General features: G+C 56.2%; 7 protein-coding genes across 7 annotated transcripts in view; 5 read left to right on the top strand and 2 right to left on the bottom strand.

The window, feature by feature from the left end:
* Positions 1-58, top strand: part of CHGG_08579 (uncharacterized protein) — a gene marked incomplete at both ends in the record, with an annotated part of 2102 nt that extends 2044 nt beyond the window's left edge. Inside the window, one exon of the mRNA XM_001226505.1 lies at positions 39-58. Coding sequence (XP_001226506.1) covers positions 39-58 — 20 coding nt within the window. The remainder of the gene's footprint in view (positions 1-38) is intronic.
* Positions 59-298: 240 nt separating this feature from the next.
* On the top strand, positions 299-666 carry CHGG_08578 (uncharacterized protein; the record flags this gene model as incomplete). The annotated part of the gene is made up of 2 exons (XM_001226504.1): positions 299-532; positions 586-666. 2 exons carry the CDS (start codon positions 299-301, stop codon positions 664-666), a joined length of 315 nt encoding a protein of 104 aa, XP_001226505.1.
* Positions 667-1698: 1032 nt separating this feature from the next.
* Positions 1699-3573, bottom strand: CHGG_08577 (uncharacterized protein; the record flags this gene model as incomplete). The annotated part of the gene is made up of 4 exons (XM_001226503.1): positions 1699-2074; positions 2342-3091; positions 3145-3365; positions 3439-3573. 4 exons carry the CDS (start codon positions 3571-3573, stop codon positions 1699-1701), a joined length of 1482 nt encoding a protein of 493 aa, XP_001226504.1.
* Positions 3574-4701: 1128 nt separating this feature from the next.
* On the bottom strand, positions 4702-7749 carry CHGG_08576 (uncharacterized protein; the record flags this gene model as incomplete). Its single annotated transcript, XM_001226502.1, has 6 exons — positions 4702-5097; positions 5215-5490; positions 5891-6025; positions 6141-6462; positions 6716-7576; positions 7715-7749. The coding sequence occupies 6 exons, from the start codon at positions 7747-7749 to the stop codon at positions 4702-4704; spliced, it is 2025 nt and encodes a 674-aa protein (XP_001226503.1).
* Positions 7750-7939: 190 nt separating this feature from the next.
* CHGG_08575 (uncharacterized protein) lies at positions 7940-11687 on the top strand (the record flags this gene model as incomplete). The annotated part of the gene is made up of 6 exons (XM_001226501.1): positions 7940-8280; positions 8378-9094; positions 9156-9588; positions 9711-10476; positions 10903-11039; positions 11103-11687. 6 exons carry the CDS (start codon positions 7940-7942, stop codon positions 11685-11687), a joined length of 2979 nt encoding a protein of 992 aa, XP_001226502.1.
* A 2631-nt stretch (positions 11688-14318) lies between these two features.
* CHGG_08574 (uncharacterized protein) lies at positions 14319-18548 on the top strand (the record flags this gene model as incomplete). Its single annotated transcript, XM_001226500.1, has 4 exons — positions 14319-14930; positions 15033-15635; positions 16082-18284; positions 18361-18548. The coding sequence occupies 4 exons, from the start codon at positions 14319-14321 to the stop codon at positions 18546-18548; spliced, it is 3606 nt and encodes a 1201-aa protein (XP_001226501.1).
* A 773-nt stretch (positions 18549-19321) lies between these two features.
* CHGG_08573 (uncharacterized protein) lies at positions 19322-21512 on the top strand (the record flags this gene model as incomplete). The annotated part of the gene is made up of 4 exons (XM_001226499.1): positions 19322-19455; positions 19580-19649; positions 19753-21232; positions 21301-21512. 4 exons carry the CDS (start codon positions 19322-19324, stop codon positions 21510-21512), a joined length of 1896 nt encoding a protein of 631 aa, XP_001226500.1.
* Between the last annotated feature and the right edge of the window lie 826 nt (positions 21513-22338).

Below are 22338 nucleotides of genomic sequence, written 5' to 3'. Positions count from 1 at the left end.
TTGGAGAAGCGGGAGTTCTCTCCTAAGATTGGTTCCAGGCTACATACAGAGAACCTGAATCAAGGTTCAATAAAATGTGACCTCGGAATTGGCGTCACCATCACCTCGACTCTTTCATCAACATCCGTGTCCTTCGCGTACCTTAACGGTTCCATGTCCACGCCACATTACACGCGCACTCAACATTCGTTCCCGCACCTTTCCTCGTTTCCCTCCTTTGTAGTAGTCACGTCCCTCCGTCTTAAATGCTCCATGTTTCTATCCCCTTCCCCTCATGGATGCCTTGCCATGCAACACCATGCAGGCCCTTCAAGACCCCTCCATTTTCCAAAGCCTGCAGGGCGTCCCGTGTCCACGCCTGGCATTGATACAGTTTCTCTCGAGGGAGCAGCCGTCTCGCCCCGTCAAACTGTTTCTTCGGCGGGGGCAAGGCAGCGCAGATGCGGTCGAGGCAGTTGAAATTGCCATACTCGATCGTTCCCAGCAGTGTCTTTCCGAGAAAGGAGTCTTCGTCCCGGGCATCACGAAACTCGTACGTCATGCTCTGGGCAACACTTCCCTGACCTGGTACAGGAAGGCCCGCAGGCCGGTATTAGGCGCGGGAGAATGGAGCGCCGCGTGTTCAACGAGGATGGCGTGGTGGTCTCCCTTACCTCCCCCGAGTGACTCGGCGAGGTAGACGTTGTATGACACCATGGTGTGGCTGCTTTTCCTGAGCTGAAATGAATTATCACCTGCTTGGTTGAAAGTGAACAACCCCGATGCGTGGGTTGCGGATCTTTGCGAGGCGGGATTTGAAGAGTGTTGCTGTTGTAGACGACGAAAGGCACTGGCGTGGTGCAAGCAAAAAAGGGGAACTAAGTTTAACATATGAAGATGGACAACTCTGCTGCCTGCCTGGCTCCCAGTGATGTTAGGGCGTGGCACTTCTAAAAGCCTGATCAGTTAAACTTTCCACTCCGCGTTATCCTCGAACAAACTGTGGTCGGGTGGAACACAACACAAAGCACCTGTGGGGTTGACATTATGATCCCGTGAGGAGGAAAAAGTGAGATCAATTCTCAGTCACATCAATGTGATCGAAATGTCCAACTCTCAATTTCCGTCCTCGAATGATCCCCCACCAACAGGATTGAAGTGCTCGCAAGTTGACTTCCGACTCCTGTGCCGAAGCTGGGATCCTAATTAACACGGTAAGTTGTTACACATCATCTGCTTCCATTCACCCCTTCGCCCATCAGGTTCTATAACCTCACATCCGCCTGGTCTCATTTTTCGTCTTATGAAATCTCCATTAACCCCTTTGAAACTGGCCTCCTTAATATCAAACCTCCAGCTTCGGGCTTGAACTCAAACAGCACTGGCCAAGATCACATCAGCCACATAAACGGGACGAGGAGGCACGCCAAAGGGTTGAGACCGCCGGACAGGAATATATTAAACCTTGGGAGATGAAATTGATTGCACATCACTTGCCCGACCTGACGCCTAATTATACGAGAACTATGCGCTGCCAAATAATAACTTCGATTCACTGCCCGGTCATAGTCCGCGTATCCAACTCTAGCGGTTGAGCCGTCCCCTCGGACGGCATGTTTGATCCCAGCAATCCCGCCATCATTCTACACCTTCTGTAGTGGAGGGAAGCTGACCATCTTATTCTCAGTATTGTCCTGTTCGCTCGCGGCGCAGATATGGTTACCTAGCGGGGAATGGGCGTCGTCCGGTCCTGAGTGTCACGTCAAGGCGGGAGACACGGCGCACGGTAGGCGGGTTGTGGGAGGTGCAGGGCAGGCGGGTTGGTAGATGGGAAGCTGCTGCCGCAGACCGGAGCGCGGGTTCATGTGCATCCGCCATGGTGGTAGCGATGCCCTGCTGTTGTACGCCCTTGGGTATGGACTGAAGTGCTGAAGTCTGCCCGACGCCCTCACATTGATTGGTGAGAGTTTCTGCCGGAGGCTTTTCTGCAACATGCTCAGGCTGCGTTGCGATTTGTTGCATACCGGGTGGTGAGTGGAGCTGGAGTGAGGTGCCGACGAACGGTGAACGGGGATCGGGGTTCTTGTAGCACACGCTGTCAATACGGGTAGAGTAGCCAGCCAAGTCGTGGGCATGGGTTAAAGAAACATCCCCCGGGCTCCGTGACCATAGATCTGACCGCGGCGCCTACCGCGGCTCCAGAATGGTGTTGGTTTTGAGGGTAGGCCTAAAACCACAGATCAGCCGGCACTGCACATACTGTTGTTGGATACTTTGAATAGAAGTACCGGCCAACAATCAGTCTGCGAGATGCACAGTGTCGTCCTCCCATTGCTCTATCCCCTTCTGGCCATGGACCAACCTCTCCATATTCATCCTGACGCTGACCCGGACGTATGGTGTCATCTCTTTATCCTTGTTGACGAACCCTCCCCCGGGCGCCATGATATCCGAGGCGGCCCCTTTTCCGTAGTGGTGGCTGAACAACGGCGGCTGCACCGTTACGCAAATCGGAGCCCTCCTCTTTTCGTCGTCTCCATCGTCGCCGGCCGTGTCCGAGCTGAGGGGGCTGTACATATCGTCACACCAATCCCGCAACATAAGGTCCCATCCCATCGTCAGGGTTTGGAGCCCAAACTGCCAAAGTAACTTCCTTGCTCCCTGTTGACTGACGGCATACGCCTGTGTGCATACTGTACCGCGTGAGGGGTGTACGACCCTCGTATGCGGGGGATAGTCCTCTGCGAGAGCGTCTTGCAAGGCGAAGGGGTGCGGTTTGAGATGGTTCGGGGATGGAACAGTCATGTCGTCTGGGATCGTCACCCTTAGGGCTGCCGTGCCCGGGAAGTCGGTCCCGCAGTGGCCGAGCCACAAGACGTCCCAATCGTCGCCGTAAGGCGTAAGGCGGGGACGAGTTCCCAACGGTAGCTGTGTGATTGCGAGCTCTGGGTCGGCGTGAGTGCTGTACTGCTCTGCGAGAGACTGCCCATTTGACGGCTGCGTGAAAGCCCTCGACGCTTGCGCGAAGACCTGCATTTGTCTCTTCAAGCGCAAATCCCAATCGGCATCGTCCTCGAGGATGAGGGCACTAGTCACGTTCTCATGGACAATCCTGCGCAGCAGTTAGATAACAACTGGGCGGAAATCAAGAATCACCGAGCCCACCTCTGTAAAACGTCCATATGCGCCCTCCACGACCCTTTGTTTCCCGTTGTAAACCCTCCATTGCCCTGTCGACTATTTGGGTCCCCCGGTAGCGTCTTGTCGAGCACGTCCTTTCCCAAAACCCCGTCAACCCAAGTGATGTCGAGCTCGGACAAGGCGCCGGCCAGCGCCAAGGCGTCGCGGCGATCGGTTCGCGAGGGGAGGTTGATGGCGAAAATGTGCTGAAACTAAAAGTGCTGCCATTTAGTATGTCGTTCCAGGACGGCCTCACTGCTTACGGTGAGAGCAACTTACCCCGAGAGTGCTGTTGAGAATCTCCGGAGACGGTGTGTTTATCGCTATTATCGGCCACTGCGGCGTGCGGAACCACAGGAAGAGGGTGATGCCCACGGCAAGGGAGGCGGCCAGAATCCGGTGCCGGGAAAACATTTCGGTTTTCACACCAGTCGAAGGTTGGAATCGAGGGCGGGGTGCAAGATGTGGAAGGTGTGCAGAGGCACGGGAGGAAAGCCACGACTTGGAGGCAGATGCACCTTCCCGAACCTAGGTTGCTCCAGCGGGTTTCCAGTTCAATTGAATGTTTAAAGGCAGAAGGGACGACATGGGCCCTTGAATCCCCAACACCATCATCATGTCCATCAAGACTCGGATCAGCTGGTAAATTGCGGGTAAAGGCAGGTCGTGCCGATCAATTGCTTCCTTCTTCTTACTGGAAAGGCACTACATATTAACTTATGGCAATCTGAAACGGCTTCCAAGTTGGGGGATTTACACTGGGCGGGATGGGGCTTTATGATTGGGCCCTTTCGACATGGCCGGGAGGGAGCAACACGGAGGAACAAACTCGAAGTCCTGCCAGTTGGGGAAACTTGCTGTAACATCCCCGATCTTGGCCAGGACTGAACCATGCCCATTTCTCCTCCTCCTTGGGTAGCCAAGCCGGGTACACAGTGAAGCCCAAACAACCATCGCTTCCATTAGGTAAGTACATGTACCTAAGGGAGGTAGGTCGTTATTATTCGGGAAGTATACTGGCGGTCTTTATACTACCTATCTTTAAGTTTCTTGCCGCAGGGTTTTGATTTCGAAACTACCTATCTAGGTACCTACCAACCTTACCAAGGTCACTTTCAAACCGAGAGTCATCGTACACCTTTTCGCAGCAGCGGAGCTTTTGTATTATTTTTCTAGTTTAGCTTTAACAACCTGGAACATACGGACGGGGTCAGGGGCACGAACATTTGATCAGGGAAGCCTTTGGCATCCGTATCGATTTTCGCCGAGAAGTAGTAATTAACTATGTTTAACGGGTTTTTGGTTTGACCAGATGCATCTAGGCCATTTCGTCAACTACCTGTGTACTCGGCGCGATTAACGTGGAGGATCGGGAACCAACTGGTGCGGCTCCCGCATCATCCGCTTCCTGGCCCTTCCGTGGAAGTCCACTTTCCCTTCATCGTCCAACACCAAGTATGCCACAATCGCTACGTCAACCTTCCTCGTCGGTATCCCTTTCTCCTGGTCCTTGCGGAGCTGTCTTTCCAAAACCACCCTCAACTACGCCACATACTCCAGCACCGTGGTCAGACTTGGTGGTTGCTGATACTTGGCCTTCCGGCGCGTACCCCCTGCTATTACAGTATCCCGCTCCTGTTCCGAGCTATAACCTCCATACGGCAACGACTCGCCCCAGTCGCCCACCATCTGGCCTGACTCGGCCTTCCAGTCAGGCGTACCTGGAGGCTCAGAAACCCAGGTGCCGTCCGTCGGGTCCACCACTTCCACGAACAGCGAGTCGGGGCTACCCGTCAGCCACCTACGGCCCTGGGCGGGCAACTCGGTGATGTCGGGCCGCAGCGTCAGCTCGTGGTCAATGACGTGCAAACACACGAGGTCGGGGAAGCAGCGGTACAAGTTGGAGGGAACGTCGTCCCAGATATTGATCCATTTGGACTGTCAATGGCCACCGTGCACGGGCGTAGCCTTGCCAAACGCTGAAAAGCGAATTTGCTCTCGGCCGAGGGGGCTTGGAAGGCTGGAAGGGTCCGCAGTGGTATTGCCATTTGTGACAAACGGGGGTGGAGGTGGTGACCGTATACCGGAGGTTGTTGGCAGCTCGACAAATTGGAACGGGAGACGGGAGCCGTCATTGCTCCATCGAGCCCAAGACGGGCAAGGGATTGTTTCAACGGCGAGGAAATCGCGGGAATTGTTGTACCAGCCAAAGCGGTCCTCGCGGTCAATGTCGTCGGAGCAAATGGAGACAGTGTCATCCTCGTCGTCCTCACTTCCTGTGTGCACGGCCGGGCGGGGAAAGCGGATGGCGTAAATATCGTAGTTAGCGTTCTTTGATGCAGTCACTTTGCACTTGACGCAGCATGGCCAACATGCGTTCCTGTAAAAGCCCCTCGCGGATGGTAGCCTCTTCGCCAGGCTCGCTGCTGAGCTTCATTTTCTCCTTAACCTTGGTACATATTCTACACGCCGCCTTAACACCTCGTCGGTTACGGGCTTACCGATCCCGAAGACGCTGTTCAGTCCAGGAACTCAGATAGGACGTGTGCCACGTGAGCTTCTCGCAGCCGGCACAAAGACGACTCTTGGTGTCAAATCCGCCAAAAGGGAGCATGATATGCTGGATATTCTTGGTTTGGTCGGTGATGGATGCCAGGGTTCTTGAACTCTCCAAGGAATCTGCGATCATGCGCCAATCATTCGGGCGGTCCATCACATTGAACAAGTATACGAGATCCTCGTCTGCGGTGAAAAGCAACGGGGTAGTTGGCCGGCTATGGGTCAGGTCACCGTAAATTTGCGCCGATTGCTGCTTTATTGGGCTCTCGACCGCACTCTCGACTGCGTCGTAGGCCACCCGGTTGATCTGTTTCAATAAAGGTTTGTTGGTGAAAGAGCAGGGCGTCGGATTCCCCGTAAATATTATTATTCATACTCCGCTATGCCCTAGGGCGTGCCGGACCCTCAGCTATTTAGTGTACAGGAAAACCGTGCCCTCCCGGGCCGGGTGAAAAGCCCATACCAACAATCAAGGAACGATGCGTTCTGGTGAGTCTGCGTATACAAAGAGAGGAGGCCTCCCTGGCCTCCGAACGGGGGCGCTTCGGGCCGCCGCTTCCAGCTCGAGCCTCCTGGCTAAGTTGTACATCGGCAGCTTCCCCGAGTCCATCAGCCAGTCGAGGACTCTCCTCGCGAGCCATGCAATCGTGGGATTGATGCCGTGTAGAACAGAGTAAAAGTCCTGTCGTGTCCGAATTCCAGTTCTCTCCCATCTTCGAGTCAATGGTGGGGCCAAACACCACACTACCAGGTGTTCGGCAGTCTCTCGTCCCTCGCCACACTCGCAGGCAGGAGTCAGAACCTCGGGGACTCCCCGTGTAAACAAGAAGTCCCGTAAACCTATTGCTCCCGTCCGGATTTGAATCAGCAGTGAGCTCTTTGCCTTGCTGAGACCGTCGTGCCTCCTTAGGGTTTCGTTTCCCGGAATAGCGTCTCCTGCTGATGGTCAAAGTCGTCCGCCGGCCTGGTGATTGCCCTGCCGTCCCGTTCCTTTAACCGCCTCGCCCTCCAGGCCTCTTCTACTACGTTGTTCGTATCTACGGTCCCCCCCGTCCAGCGCGCGATTGTTCTCGCGGCTTCCTCCACCGCCGTGGGCTCCCACAGTCCCACAGTTCGCGGTCGGCCGCTGTTACCGCTCTTAGAGCGTAGTCTCTGCTGTATCCTTTGACAGGTGGTAAGAATAACGCTCCCTGCGGTCTTCTTGCCGCCTTGACCGTCGTCTAGGTCGGTTCGCTGGAGTCTGGTCTCAAAGTCCGCAAGCGGTTTGTTGAGATATAGGTCCAACGGCGGCACCCACGTCTCCGTCTCGAGGTTGCGGATGGGAGTGTGCTTGAAGGCTCCCGCTACCATCCGCAAGCTTTTGTTCTGGGCCTTGCCGAGGGCCTTGGTGATGCCTTTCTTTACCGGCTCGCCTCCCACATCCGTGGGGATGTGGAACGACGATGCGCCATAGGCCAGCGCTGACCGGATGCACTTTGTGTACACTTCTCGCGCTTTGGCTAGCCCCAGTCCCCATGTCGACGCCGCTAGCCTCGACAGGGCATAGCTCTGGGTCCTCAGCTTCCTCTCCACCGCTGCAAGGTGGGCTTTCCAGTTGAGCTTCCGGTCCAGCCAGACTCCCAGGAACCTGGTAGATTCCTTCGGTCTGACGGGGCTGGTGCCTCTCCCTGGGCTGGTGAGTTCCAGCTGGTTTGACCACTGCCGTCGCCCCTTGTTGAAATGGATCAGTTCGCTCTTTTCCGGGGCGAACTTCATCCCCCGACTGTCCGCCCATCGTATACACGTTCCCCACGCCGCCTCTAGTTGTCGGACATTCGCTTCGGGGTTTCGACCAAATACCAGGAGGTTGGCGTCAGCGCTGCTCAAAGATCAGATTGTAGATCAGATCTATCAATCCAGAGCAGTCCAGTCGATTCAGATCGGCCATTTCTTCAGATCAGTCGGATCAGATGAGCACCTTACAAATCTGATAATCTGATTGTTATCTATACCATACTTTTGGCCCTTGGTCAAGGCACCGAATCCCTTCATTTTGAGTGTTAATTATAGAGAGGTGGATGAATGTGTCGGGTATTACTTTTTCCGGGCCAGAACAAGCCCTGTCTAGCGCTAAATTGCGGATTCCGCGCGTCGCTCTGTCCACTGTTTGTACGCGCGCGCGTGTGTGTGACGACCACTGAGGCTGATCCGATTCGCCAGTTAAAGTTAACCCAACCTCGCAATGTCGACTGCTGCACAGAGCAGCTACGCAGCCTCTACTGCAGACAATGCCAACAACGTTGCAGCAGTCTTCCTCCCCCGCCCTCGATCTCGACTGCGCACCATCGCGAAGCAGTACGACGAAGCTGCGCAGCAAACCGTCACACATACCGACGAGCCATACAAGATCGTTTGGGGGAGCCGAACTTTCGTCATTAGCGGTGTTCTAAACAAGAAGAAGAGCCGTGGCCGTCGTTCCTGGATTACTCGTGAGGGTTGGTTCCTAACGGAGCTGACGACAACAGGAAAGGTCAAGCAGGATGTCTGGTGCTGTCGACGCTGCGATGCCTACGGCAAGCCCCAGTTTTTCAGCGCTCAATCAACCTCGGCCTCGCAGGGACACCTTCTAAGGCTAGCATAGCCCTTGCCGTTGTTCTAATCACGTTGCTAACGGTTACAGGTCCCACAACATCGCCGAGGACAGCCCCAGCCGGCCAGACAACGAGATGACCGTCCTTGACATCCAGCGAGAGGCTAGCAACCGATCGACCCCTTCCAGCATTCCACAAGCGAAGATCAGTCGGGCCCGGGAGCTTCTAGTAGGCTATATTGTCGACGGCGACTTGCCCTTTACTGCTCTTGAGAGCGTCTACATCAAGGAGCTCTTAAAGCAGCTAGACCCTGGATTCGCCCAAGAGCTCCCTCACAGTAGATCGACAATTGGAAGGGATATCAAGGAGGTTTTTGAGTCGAAGATGATGGCGGTCAAGGCTGACCTGACGAAAGCCCTCAGTCAGATTCATATTAGCTTCGACCTTTGGACCTCTCCAAACAACCTAGCCATGATTTCAGTCTTTGGGCACTTCATCAATCAGAAGAAAATGCCCCAGAGCAGGTTGCTAGCCTTCCGTCGGCAGCTAGGGAAGCATTCTGGGAATTACATCGCGCTCACGATCCAGGATATTCTCAAGGCTTGGGGAATTGGGAAGCAGGTGGGTGTCTGCGTCGCCGACAATGCAGGGAACAACGACACATGCCTCAAGGCCCTATATCGATCCCTCGATCCCACCATAACCGACCGAGATATCAAGGCGCGTCGAATGCGATGCTTCGGTCATGTCCTCAATCTTGTTGTTCAGGCTTTCCTTTTTGGCCAGGATGCTACCTGCTTCGAGAGGTGCACTGCTTATAGCCCTTTCCCTTTGGAGTGACGACGAGGCTGAACTAGCACATTGGAGAGCAAAGGGACCTGTTGGAAAGCTTCACAATATCGTCAAGTTCATCAGGGCGTCGCCGCAACGATCCGAGGCATTCCGACAGCATGCTAAGGAAGCCCAGACCTCTGACGACTATCTGTTGTCAGAGGAGCCGACCTGGGACCTTGGCCTCAAGCAGGACAACAGCACGCGCTGGAACTCAACTTACCTGATGATCGAGAGGGCTGTCAGGAAGAGGGATGATATCAACAGCTTTATCTTGGAGCTTGATCTTGAATCTGATGGTGACAAGCGGATCCCTGATGCTGACAAACTAACCACCGACGACTGGAAGGCCCTGATCGAGATCAAGACGATCTTAGAACCACTCTACAAACTGACGATAAAGACCCAGGGATGGGGGCAGTCTGGAACAAGTGGTCGACTTTCAGATGTTCTAATGGGGATGGAATATGTATTGGGAACATCTTGAAGGTTACAAGACTCTATACGAACAAGGATTCCGGTCTTGAAGCTGCTCGAGCAGCTGAAGCTTCGGCGGATCTAGCGCGTAATCAACCAACCAGTCTATCGCAGCTTCGATCGACGCGGCGGCTGCGCTTCAACGAAGGGGCCCTGCCTTCTCATGCCCGCGACGAGTACGTCACGATGCCCGACAGCGACGGTCTGCTTAGACTCCAAGCTAGAGAGCGGGCCAGCATTCGGGCCAGTATCAACAATGCCTGGAAGAAACTTGACGAGTACTACACGAAGCTTGCGGATTCCCCTTTGTTCACTGCAGCTATCATTCTGAATCCAAATCTCGGCCTTCGGTGGCTGCGGCGTCGGTGGAGGGATCCCGAACAACATGAGTGGCTCGTTGCTGCGAAAGATGGTCTCAAGGAATACTTTGACCGCTGGTATTGCAGCTCTGATGATCCCCCGCCTCAGGGTCGATCTGTCTGTCGAGATTTAGGCCGGGAGGACGATGCTTACGAGGCCTTCGTCAACAGCAGAGTCAGTTCCGATGAAGATGGTAACGAGGACGAGATTGACCGGTACTACAACATGAAGGTCGGGGGCAACGTCGATCCGGTTGAATGGTGGATCAGTAATAAGGCTCAGTTCCCAAAGCTGTCTCAGATGGCCCTTGACATTCTCGCTATTCCAGCCATGGCAGCTGACTGCGAGAGGTCCTTCAGCATTGCTAGGCTTACTCTGAGCTCCCAGAGGCATGCAATGAAGTGGGAGACTATCGAGATGCTTCAGATGCTGAAGAACTGGCTTAGGAACGGCGATATCGTCATCGGAGGAGTCATGAAGGGCAGCAGGCCGGATTGGGGATCGATTAAGGGGCAGCAGGGTTACGAATAGCTGCATTTGTATGTCAGTTCAGTCCAGTTCAATCCAGTCCAGTCCAGTCCAAGGGTCGAGGGAATCAATCCGATCAGATCAGGAGGGTCTGTCTGATCTGACTGATCTGAGAGCAGCGCTGGTTGGCGTCATTCGCAAACCCCGCTATAGACAAGTGAGGGTGCTCGTCTTTTAGCTGCTTGTATCATGAGGAAATATAGAGGATGAAGAGAACAGGAGAAAGCGGTGAGCCTTGGGGGACCCCTGCCCGAATCGCCGTCGGTGCCGCCGTCTTGCCGTCAAAGAGGAGGGTGGCTTCTCGGCCCGTCAACCAGTCTTTTGTCCAGAGAACGAACCACCTCGGGTAGCCCATTTCTCGCAGTGTTGCCAGTAGTCGTATGTGGTTAACCGTGTCGAAGGCTCCTGAAATGTCCAGTTGCAATAGGGATGCCGCGGCCTTCTGTCTCCATGCTGAGCCACGTTACGACTTCAGCAGTTGAATCATCCCATTCTTCCATCAAGAAATACCTGGTCACATCCAGGGGTGACCTCAAGAGCGTCTTCGAGCGCCTCGTGCTGTTCTAGAAGAACCAACACAGCATCCTTGACCACGACACTTCCTGGAACACCAACAAGGTCCCTACTCCCTGTCATGGCGTCATCTACAGCTACATCCGGGGCCAGATTTCAACTTACGCGTTGCATTTGCTTGCTACTGAAGTGGCAAAGCTACCCGCGAAAGACGCACCGGGTGGGGAAGGCGATATTTGCACATGTTCGCTGCCGGCTATCCATGGGCTTCCCTGCCGCCACACTCTCTATAAGCATCTTACCGGTGATGGCCCCGTTGAGCTGAAGCAAATCCACAAACATTGGTGGAGTTATCGGCCTGTGACCGACGGAGAGGAGCAGCAGATCGTCAACGTCGTGCCAAATATTCCCGTTGAGCCCGTCAAGGTCAAGGGTAAAGGCAGACCTGCTGGGACCATCGCCTCGGTCCCTGCTTCGAAGAAGAAGGGTGAGGGAATCACTGGTACCAAGCGGCTGCCTTCGGCGTTCGAATATGAGCTCGAGACTGAACCAGCTACGGCTGTTCCCCCGTCAACTGCTCCTCCCATAATGAAGGGAGCATCGGCGGGCAAGCCACGCGGCCGCCCTCGCAAACAAAGCCGCAGCTACAAGTTCAGCGGCAAACTCAGGAAGCTGACTGCATTGTGGTAGCAGTTACATCAGAGACGGAGGCAGCCACATCAACTCCTGCAGTCACAACTACAAAGCTGGGGTTACTGCGGCTGCAGGAAGTTGAAGAAGATCTATACGAGCCTGGAGCGGCACCGCCGCGAGCGTATCAGCGCATCATTGATGCCCTCGATTCTGTTGATCCCGAGGTCGAGGATACACATGATGCGTTGCTTGCTGACGGAGAGGCTGATGCTCGGCTGGCTCGTGAGGATGCTGCAGCTCTTGAGGAAGACGACGAAGGCGAGGAAGAAGACACTACTATAGAGGATCGAGGTCACCCAAGAGTATCCTTCCCATGTAAACAGGATTGTTGGAACAACGTCAATTGACATGATGATTTTGCTGTGCCATTGGGGCAATCTCGGAACTTTTGGCGCTGTTAGCCCTGCTTTACGTGAATTACATACGTTACGCGAGCTGACGGTCCGTCACTGGTAAAAGAAAAACGATTAGTTAGTTATCCCGATTAGGTATAGCTGGGTGCTTGATAGTATTTCGTGGGTGCTTGGGAGCCCTTCCCTATATCTTACTTGCGCCGTTGAAACACCCAGTGGCAAGGGCTTAAATGAAGCCACCTGTGCCGCCGGGGGGAGGGGACGGGGGGCGGTCAATGCAAGAAAACACACATTCTCATTCCCCCGCCTCCCATGATTAGGCCCCGCGTATGAGTTTGTACATAGGTACCTACCTACGTTTCCGGTCCCCGATTCATGACGCCATCGGGGAAACGGCGGGGCCCTCGAGTTGTTGTCGTTTTAAGATGGTGATGTTTGTCGTGTTTCGAGAACAAGTTGCTAGAAAAAGCTGAGACAAATCGGCCAGCGGTTGACATTGGCAGAGTTGGGATGGAGAGGAATCGGGTGCTTCAATGTAAAACAACAACTGTGAAACGGGAGGTGTTCCAGCGCGGCTCAACCCGGGCAACAAGGTGCCGCGCGTCTCACGTTCCGCAGGGGGAACGGGATAAGCTGCCGTTGAAATTCGATGTTTCGACACAAAGCTTGTGTTAACCAGTAACGACCACGTTGTGCTGAATTGGTTGGTTGGTTTGAGGGAGAGACGGGGATTGCGAGAAAGGCGATGATGGGATCATGTGGTTGTTGATCCACTTTGGTATCTGCATGGAAAGTAAGGTAACAAACCTGCAGAAAACGTAGATCTAGTTCTTCAGTCTACGTACCGAAAATAAACCGCCGATCGTAGAGAGTGTATGAATACTTTACTTATCGCGCCTCTCGGTATTGAAGCCTACGTGAATAGGTAGCCACATAAAAGTGTTGAGGCATGTTAAGCAGCATGTACATACATTCGGTTACTCAGGTTGTTATCGCTGCAGCTCAGCATGCAAGGCACCATCCACACCTTCCACCATCTTGCAGCACATCGCCGATTTAGGAAAGTCCAGATCACTGGACGCCGAGTTTAAAATTCATGTGCCGTCTTTTTCAGCCATGCACCCAGTCCATTCCTCACTTAGGTCCTTTCCAGTTGCTACAACGAGTGCTGTTTTTAAGCATATTCTTGCGAGATATTTTACCTTTCTTTTCTTTTTTTTTTTTCTTTTTTTTTTTTTTTTGTTTTATCATGGTCCTCAACTTTGTCCCCGGATTTTAAGCTGGCGCCGAGGAAAATGGCAACGAGTGGAGTCAGGGAACTGCACCTCGCCGAATCGCCCCAAGTCATGATTGCGGGGCCAAACCTTGAAGAAACTTAACCGGGGATTCTGCACGCAATTGCCACGGTCCCGTTCCTCCTTAGCCATGAGCCTAATAAGCACACCAACTAAGGTACCTAGCTAGGGGTCTTACCATTGTTGGTCAACGTCAAGCCATTCCCAACTCCAGCCTTCAGTTCCGTTGGATCTTGAGGATGAAAAGCAGGCATCCGCGAGCATGTTGATGACACGTTCATGTAGCAGCTTTGCGGGTTCGGAAGGCACAGCATCTTGGTGAACTGACTCAGAATCGCGCACACAAAAGGAACCAAAGCCCCGGGCCCTGAGCCCCGCTGCGCTTGCCCCTTTTCCCAACCTAAGGCCCCGTCCACAACACATGCCTGAGGCGTGGGGTTTATTTTGCCCGACATCAATCAATTGACCACTCAAAACTCGCCGTTATGTGGCCACCAAGCCGAGTCTCCCATCGTGATACCCCGAAGGGCTCGAGTCTCGTCCGCCTCTGTTCGAGCGATTGAAGTCGTGTGCGCCTCGCCGTCGTCATTGGAGGCAGCGACCCGGCGAATCATAAAAAAAAAACTTCCCAAACCAATTTGGGCACCGGCGACTCGCACGAACTCGCACTGGCGCCAGGCCTGCACCGCACCGACGCTTGCCTTAGTAGTGGGGAAAGTATTGGAGGAGAACGAATCGAGCACGAGCTAGCGCTGCAGTGGCCGACACCAGCCAACAGCAGGCCAAGAAGCGATCATCACACGCTCGGCTGATTGCCCCGACTCCCTGCGCCCGCAGTCCCCAGTCACACAAATCCACGCCTGCACTGTCTCGGTTTCCCCTGGTTTCTGCCGTGAGCCCTCCCACCTTGTCTCGATTCGGCCGCCGGCTGCTCGCTTTCGTGTAAGAGCAATTGGAGCCGCCCTGGGGACATTCCCGCAATGTCCTCATCCCGCCCCGCCGTCACACCCACGACCTCGTCCTATCCATCGTCCGACGCCCTTTTTTCGAGCACGCCGCCGCCCGCCCCGTCCGCCTTCTCCGCTGGTCCTGGATCCCACACGTCGCCGTCCCCCCGATCCCGATCCCGCCGCACCAACAGGAGCCGAGACCTGGCCAACCCTGGCTCGAGGAGCCACTTCTACCACCTCGACGCGATCGACAACAATCCCCCTGCAGACCCCGACCGTCCCTCGGCCCCCGCCGTTCATCCTGCTACCACCTACTCGACATTTCCCTCCAATCCGCCCCGGAGCTCGTCTCTTGCCGGTCGCAACCCCCCACGCACCTCATCGCTGTTGCCGCCCGCGAGAATTGTTGTCGACCCGGGCACTCCCCACGCCGACGCTCCCGAGCTTCGGGATCCGTTCAATGACCCCCGACCGGCGCCCAAGATCCCCGATTCCGCCCGAGATAGAGACTGGAAACACAAGAGGGGGCATTCGCGGTCAAGCAGCGCCGGGGGCCTGAGCGACACTCTTCGCAACCTCAACCGCTGGTCGGCCTCGACGACTTCAAGTCGCGCATCACATATTGCCGACTTCACTCGCCGGGTAAGTTCTGAGATACTAGGCGGAGCATTCACATCGCCGGGCAAGAAACTCCATCGGCGTCGACCTTCAACACCGGGTGGTTCACCTCGGTCATCGATCCAGTTAAGGAATCGGAACGAACCGGCCGCGACCACTACCCTCGCACCGCTCCAGAGTCTGCCCCAGATTGCAACGGGGCCGTCGCTTGAGGACGAAGTTCTCGAAGCCCATGCGTTGAGGCAGTTCTCTTTGGACCAGCCCGAACAGGCGCCAGAACCCCGACAGGACAGCGGCAGGTTTTGGGATGACCAAAAAGACGAGGAAGAGGAGCAGGGATCATCATCTTTTCAGGCGCACCTCGCCGAACCTCAGCCTGCCACGATGGTTATGAACGGTTCTACCATGCCCTACACACAAAATGGCCAGGTCAGGGGCCACTCACGCAGCCGATCAACCGGGGCAAAAGGAAGCGCCGACACCACTGTCTCTTCGCGGAGCCGAGATAGAGATCGTGACCGTGAAAGGGACCGTGATCGCCAGGGAAAGCCCATGTCGCAAAAAGCAATGTTGTCCAAAGCTCTGCAAAAAGCCAACACCGCCGTTCAACTGGACAATGCGCAAAATTTAGAGGGCGCTAGGAGGGCCTATGCCGAAGCATGTAGTGTGCTGCAGCAAGTACTCCTGCGGACTTCTGGTGAGGAGGACCGGAGGAAGCTCGAAGCCATCGTGAGTACCCACGGTTTAGCATTGCCGGTTCCACCCAGAGTCTAACAAGTCTCGTCTCGGGCATTAGCATGAAACTTACCTAGCGCGGGTAATGGAACTGGACGAGCAACTCGTCGACATGGAGCCTGAGGGGAAGGCGTTACCCCAACGGCCTGAAAGCAACGACCTTCACGATGTTCTGAACGGGCAAATAGCGGGTGGTCAATACTCTCACCCAGCTACGAGCGAAAGAGAGCGAATTCAGGGAGAATTCTTGGATGCCCAGTTTGCTCAGGAGCCGATGAGACACCCCCCACCGCCGTCAAGAGCATCACCACTTCCCGGTGATGCCGCAAGGGATCCCAGAGATGGGCCCTCGTCCTACCTAACCCAACAGTACTCCCTACAGTCTGCTTTTTCAAGGGCCCGGTACCAGAACGGCTCCACGCTACGGCCCCCGAACATAGATAACGCATACATGCCACCACCGCTCTCACCTCGACGACCACACTCTCCCGCCCGGCTTTCGCCACCGCCTGTCGAGCACGACAGCCCTCAACGCCCCCCCCCCAGAGCTGCCGGCCCAGAGCACCCAGTTAGCGCCGCCGCTCCCGCACTTGGGACATAAACGAGCAGGCAGCCACGAGTCGGTCTCGTGGCTGGATCCAATCGACGAGTCCGAGCATTCGAGCGTAACGTCAGTGCATTCGCGTTCCTCTTCCCGGGTTGTACGTAAGCACATACGAGCTGCCAGCGGCGCCACGGAAGCCGAGTTCGACGCAGCTTTGGACGACGCCATCGAGGCCGCATACGACGATGGATATGACCCAGAAGCGCAATACTCCGAGCACCTATTTCACGATGCCCAAGTGGATCCCATCGCGAACACACTGCGGCGAGTGGAGATCGCCAGGGAATTAGTGCGTGAATCCGAAAGAGAGGCGCTGGAGCTTGCAAACGAGCGTGAGCAAAGACTACGGCGACAACAACAACTGGAGGATGAGGAATACCGCAGGCAGGAGGCTATCGGCGAGGATGAATTTTACGACGGCAATGACTCGGAAGAGGATGAACGACTGCTGGAGCAGATGACGCAGGGCAATACCATTCAGGACTTTTCGTTTGGTGTCCAGTCGAGGCCACCGGTCCCGCGAGAATCCGACTCGAGCGGCATGACCGGCCGGACCTGGCACAGCTCCATGGGATCTAACCCGGCTACTGGAACCACGCTTCTCACCCCGGTAAGCGAAGATAACGGTCTCCCGCATCCATCAGGCCCATTGCCGGCGTTGCCACCCCACGCCATGGCTCCGCTTCCCCCGCCTCCCACTTCCGCGGGGTCCCAGGGCTCCGGCCAAAGCGTCCGGAACAGGCGGCTGTCGGGTCAAAACCCGAAAGAGCTCAAGATCGAGACAACTCAGCTTGCCCCGACAGCACCAGCAACAGCCGGGCCGGCAATCCCATCCATGCCAAAGGCGGGCAGTTACATCGTACAACAACGTCAAGCTCTATCCGCTGGCCCCAACCGGACGGCGGGTCCTTTTTCTGCGAGGCTCGGCCCGTCCCCTATTCCTGGAACCCTCGACGAAGAGCCAGACGACACACCGCTACCACCGCTGGCCTTTTCGCAGGAAGACTACTCACGCGTGGGGACCCCGTCGGTCGTGAGACCCAATCTCCGGAAGAACTACTCCGCTTCCTCCCTCAAAAGCCTAAAGACACGCAACCTCTCCATCTCGCACATGGAAGAAACACCAGACCACTCTCCCGGCACCCCGTTGAGCACCCAGTTCGGCTCGCGGCTCCCCGCGATGCCGTCGCTCCCGCCAGGCCTCGTCAAAGACCGCACCAACAGCGCCACTACCAGCGGCCTGCACCTTTTCGAGAACCACTTCCACTCCGCCGACGACCTGGGCTCCCCGAACCTGCTCCACCCCGACGCACCCGCGCCCCTCGAACCCTGCCCCAGCGACGTCACGCTCCGCCCCTTCTGGCTGATGCGCGCGTTATACCAAACACTGTGCCACTCGCGCGGCGGGTACATCAGCACCAAGCTGTTCGTGCCGCGCGACGTGTGGCGCGTCAAGGGCGTCAAGCTCAAGGGCATCGAGGACAAGATCGCCAACTGCGACCTGCTGACCGCCGCCCTGCAGAAGCTGGCCCGCGTCGACACCTGCGACGCCGACGCCGTCCTCGAGGAGATGCAGGCGCTTGAGGGCGTGCTTGAGCAGGTGCAGAGCAACCTGTCGCGGCGCTTGGGCAGTGACGTCGGCGTGCAGGGGGCGAGTGCCATGTTCAAGGATGCGGCGGCGGCGGCGGCCGGGGATGGGACCGATCCGGCGTCGATGCCGCGCTCGGCGAGCGTCGCGGGCAAGGCGAGCAGCTTTTCGTGGAGGAGGTTGAGGAGCAAGAATAGCTCGGCGAATCTGCCGGGGCTGGCGACGGGGTATGGTGGGAAGGGTGGGAGCGGTGGGAATGTTGGAGGTGGGGCGAGCTCGACGAATCTGAACGAGGGCATGGGCAAGGATATGGTCATTGCTAGCTTGCCGATGACCAGCCATCCGACCAGTCGGCCGACGAAGCGGGATCTGGGTGGTGTCGCGTTTGGGGGTCCCAATGCGAATTACATGGCGTCGTTGGCTAGGTTGTTTGACGCCGCGCAGACAGTGGGTAAGTAACCACCACTTCTGACGGTGATGAAGGAGCACTGGGGAGAGACAGGCTGGCTGACATTTTTGTCTTGTAGACCAAATCGCGCGACAAGTCGACGATCCGGGCTTGCGTCACGCCGACAAGACACAGGTCGGCATCGAGCTGTGCACACGCCACGCAGCTGAGTTCTTTGCGTTTTATGTCTGCCGGTTTGCGCTGGCCGACCTGACGCTCCTGTTAGACAAGTTTGTGAAGCGCGGCACCGAGTGGGTGCTGATGTGAACGTCCCTCCCAGTTTCACATAATGGTGTTGCAGCCCCGCCCCACCGTGTAGGTGAAGCAAATGGCCGTGCGATATCAGCGCTGGCTGTTGTTGTTTGAACGAGACTCGTACTGGTGTACGAGCTTCATGATTGATTGAGAGCGCCATCTCCAGGGGATGGGTGAATGGGGTGTGTATAATTGCATGCATGCATGGAACGGGGGAAGAATTGTATGTACCTGGCCAGGAGGGAGAAACTCCCTTTCCGTTTAGACGCTTGAGATATGTTTCATTACTGCTGCAGGTTGGGACACTGAACACAGAAGGACAGAAGCGCGGGATCATGGGTTGGAGCGCTGTACATAGCTTTTCTTGCTGTTGTTCATATTAATTCCAATGTCTTCAAAGTTGTTACCCCTGAACCCCTCTCCCTCTTTTTCGTGCGGGTCGTTTTCACAGGGGGCCGATAAGATAAGCATTTGAGCTTCAGGAAGTTGCGGGATGAACTCTTGGCGTTCCTGGCGATCTCCAATTTTCGGGCACGAAGCAGCTAACCAAAGACGACGACCACCCGCCGATATCTCGACACGAAAACCGATTCCACCACGGATTACATGACCTAGAACGCCAATTGGATGCGTGGCGTGCCGGGCCGGGAAACACGGATGGGACTATGGCTGCGGCGTGTGCGTCTGGCGCCGCCTCTGGGCCGAGTGTCTCTGCTGTCGACGCCGACGCAGGCTTTGCGCACAGCAGCAAGAGGAGGAACAGTAGTAGTGCCACGTAGCACGCGATGCTTTACCGGAGATCCACGACTGCGAGGGCCGTTACCGAGTCCGAGATCTATCCGTACCCCCACGGGTTATCCCCTCACCCCACATCGAACCGTCCCGACGACGGCAACACCACTACAATGCCGATTCGCCAGTACGTCTGTCAAAGACGGGCCCGAGCAGCGCCGCGCCGCCGAGCTCGAGAAACGCATTGCAGCAATACCAATCGAGCGCTACCGTAACTTCTGCATTGTCGCCCACATCGACCACGGCAAGAGCACCCTCTCCGACCGGCTCCTCGAGTACACAGGCACCATCTCAGCCAGCGATGCCAACAAGCAGATCCTCGTACGTCCAACCATTCTCTCAATCTCCCCTCCCCCCCCTTCCCCCCCCTCCCCTCCTACACAACCCAACAGCACCCCCTAACAACCACCCCCCGCACCCACAGGACAAACTCGACGTCGAACGCGAGCGCGGCATCACCGTCAAAGCGCAAACCTGCACCATGATCCACCGCTCCGCGCGCGACGGGCTCGACTACCTGCTCCACCTGGTCGACACCCCGGGCCACGTGGACTTCCGCGCCGAAGTGACGCGCTCGTACGCCTCGTGCGGCGGCGCCCTGCTGCTGGTGGACGCCTCGCAGGGCGTGCAGGCGCAGACGGTGGCAAACTTCTATCTGGCCTTCGCGCAGGGGCTGGCGCTGGTCCCCGTGGTGAATAAAATTGATCTGCCGACGGCGGATGTGCAGCGCGCGTTGGAGCAGCTGGAGAGTGTCTTTGAGTTGGATACCTCGTTTGCGGTGAGGGTGAGCGCCAAGACGGGCCATGGCGTGGGGGAGATCCTGCCCGCGGTGCTGGAGCATGTGCCGGCGCCGGTGGGGGATACGGCCAAGCCGTTGAGGATGTTGTTGGTGGATTCGTGGTATGATACGTTTAAGGGGGTGGTGTTGCTGGTGAGGGTGTTTGATGGGACCGTGAGGGCGGGGGATAAGCTGGCGAGTTTGCAGACGGGGAATGAGTATATTGTGGGGGAGGTGGGTATCCAGTATCCGAACCAGGTGCCGCAGAAGGTGTTGCGCGCGGGGCAGGTTGGATATGTGCACTTCAACCCCGGGATGAAGAGGATTCAAGACGCCAAGATTGGGGATACCTTCACGACAGTGGGGTCGGAGAAAGCCGTCGAGGCGTATCCGGGGTTTGAGGAACCCAAGCCGATGGTTTTCGTCGCGGCGTTCCCGACGGATCAGGGTGATTACACGAAACTCGCGGACAGCATTGGGCAGTTGGTGCTCAACGATCGTAGTGTCACGCTGCAGAAGGACTTCTCTGAGGCTCTTGGCGCCGGATGGCGGTTGGGCTTTTTGGGGAGTCTTCACTGCTCGGTCTTCCAGGACCGCCTTCGTCAAGAGCACGGCGCCGACATCATCATCACGGAGCCGGCGGTCCCGACAAAGATCGCCTGGAGCACCGGCGGCGCGGAGACGATCATCACGAACCCTGCCGACTTCCCCGAGGGCGAAGACGTCCGCATGCGCAAGGCCATTACCTTCGAGCCGTACGTGCTCGCCACCATCACACTGCCCGACGAATACTTAGGTAGGGTCATCGAGATCTGCGAGAACGCCCGCGGTCTCCAAAAGAGCCTCGAGTTCTTCCACGCTACGCAGGTCATCCTCAAATATGAGGTGCCCATGTCGAGCTTGGTTGACGATTTGTTCGGAAAGCTGAAGGGCGCCACCAAGGGCTACGCCACGTTAGACTACGAGGACGCGGGGTGGCGGGAGAGTCAACTGGTCAAGATGAACCTGTTGGTTAACAAGGAGCCCGTGGACGCCATTGCGCGCGTGGTTCACGCCAGCCAAGTAGACCGGCTGGGCAGGCAGTGGGTGACCAAGTTCAAGGAGCACGTCGACAGGCAGATGTTTGGTACGTTGCGACGCTCCCACGCCGCCTCTTTCCCCCTTGATAAGATGCGTGAGACTGACCCCTCACAGAGATCATCATCCAGGCCGCCGTGGGCAAGCGCATCGTCGCCCGTGAAACCATCAAGCCCTTCCGCAAGGATGTCCTAGCCAAGCTGCATGCCAGCGATATCTCGCGCCGCAGGAAACTGCTCGAGAAGCAAAAGGCGGGCCGCAAGCGCCTCCGTGCCGTTGGCAACGTCGTCATCGACCAGTCAGCGTTCCAGAAATTCTTGTCTAGGTGAGAGGCTATCATCGCCACTCTGTGTTACTAGTTTGGTGTAATATAGCTGCGATTTCGGGTTCATGAAAATTCGGCGCTCGGGTGGTCTTTTTCATAGAACTCGTTGGATGGCGTATTGTGTATACCGAATGAAGCCTGGCGCTGCAGTGTCAAGACATAGAAGCGACGTTTCACCTCATACTTGTGGCCCTGACGATGCCTTTTGGCCGGTCTCAAGTTTCACTTTGGGATAATCGGGGGCTAACTCGCTGAAGATAAACATGGCCAACTGCAACGACTGGTAGTCGTGAAAACGGGTTGTTGGTTGTCCTGCTGACCAAGTTATCCTGGTGCCGTGAACGGGTATCCGGGTTGGGCGCCGCTGAATACAGCCTAGACATAGTGCATTCTGCCAAGCGATCTCTAAGCACCGCAGGGACGTCTTAATGAGCCCGTCCGATATTACAAGCTCCGTCTCACGACTTAACGGCCACGGCGACTTGAATGGACGCGCACTGCAGCTGCTGGCCGCGCCTGTGGACGGAGAGAATAGATCCACGAATACCCTCCCAACAGGACAATGGCAGTCATCCGCTTCCCCGGTTGCCTCTTTCTACCCGGCGCCGGCTCAATGATCTAGGGTCAGAGTCCAAACAAGCTGTCGTATTGCGGTGACGTTGGTACATATTGACATGTCTGACCATCAACAGTTTTGGAACAAAAGCTTGGCATGCGATTGGAGCTGTTATGCGAACCATGCCCTTGATCATGGCGCGGTGCCGTCCAATGTGCCAAGTTAGATGCCCAAGCGGCTCTTGTTGCGGCGCGTAGGGTGGCACAAGGTGATG

This window comes from Chaetomium globosum, genomic scaffold, assembly GCF_000143365.1.
Source record: "Chaetomium globosum CBS 148.51 scaffold_6 genomic scaffold, whole genome shotgun sequence".
Classification (NCBI taxonomy): Eukaryota; Fungi; Ascomycota; class Sordariomycetes; order Sordariales; family Chaetomiaceae; genus Chaetomium; species Chaetomium globosum.
This window is presented reverse-complemented; position numbering and strand designations above follow the sequence as displayed.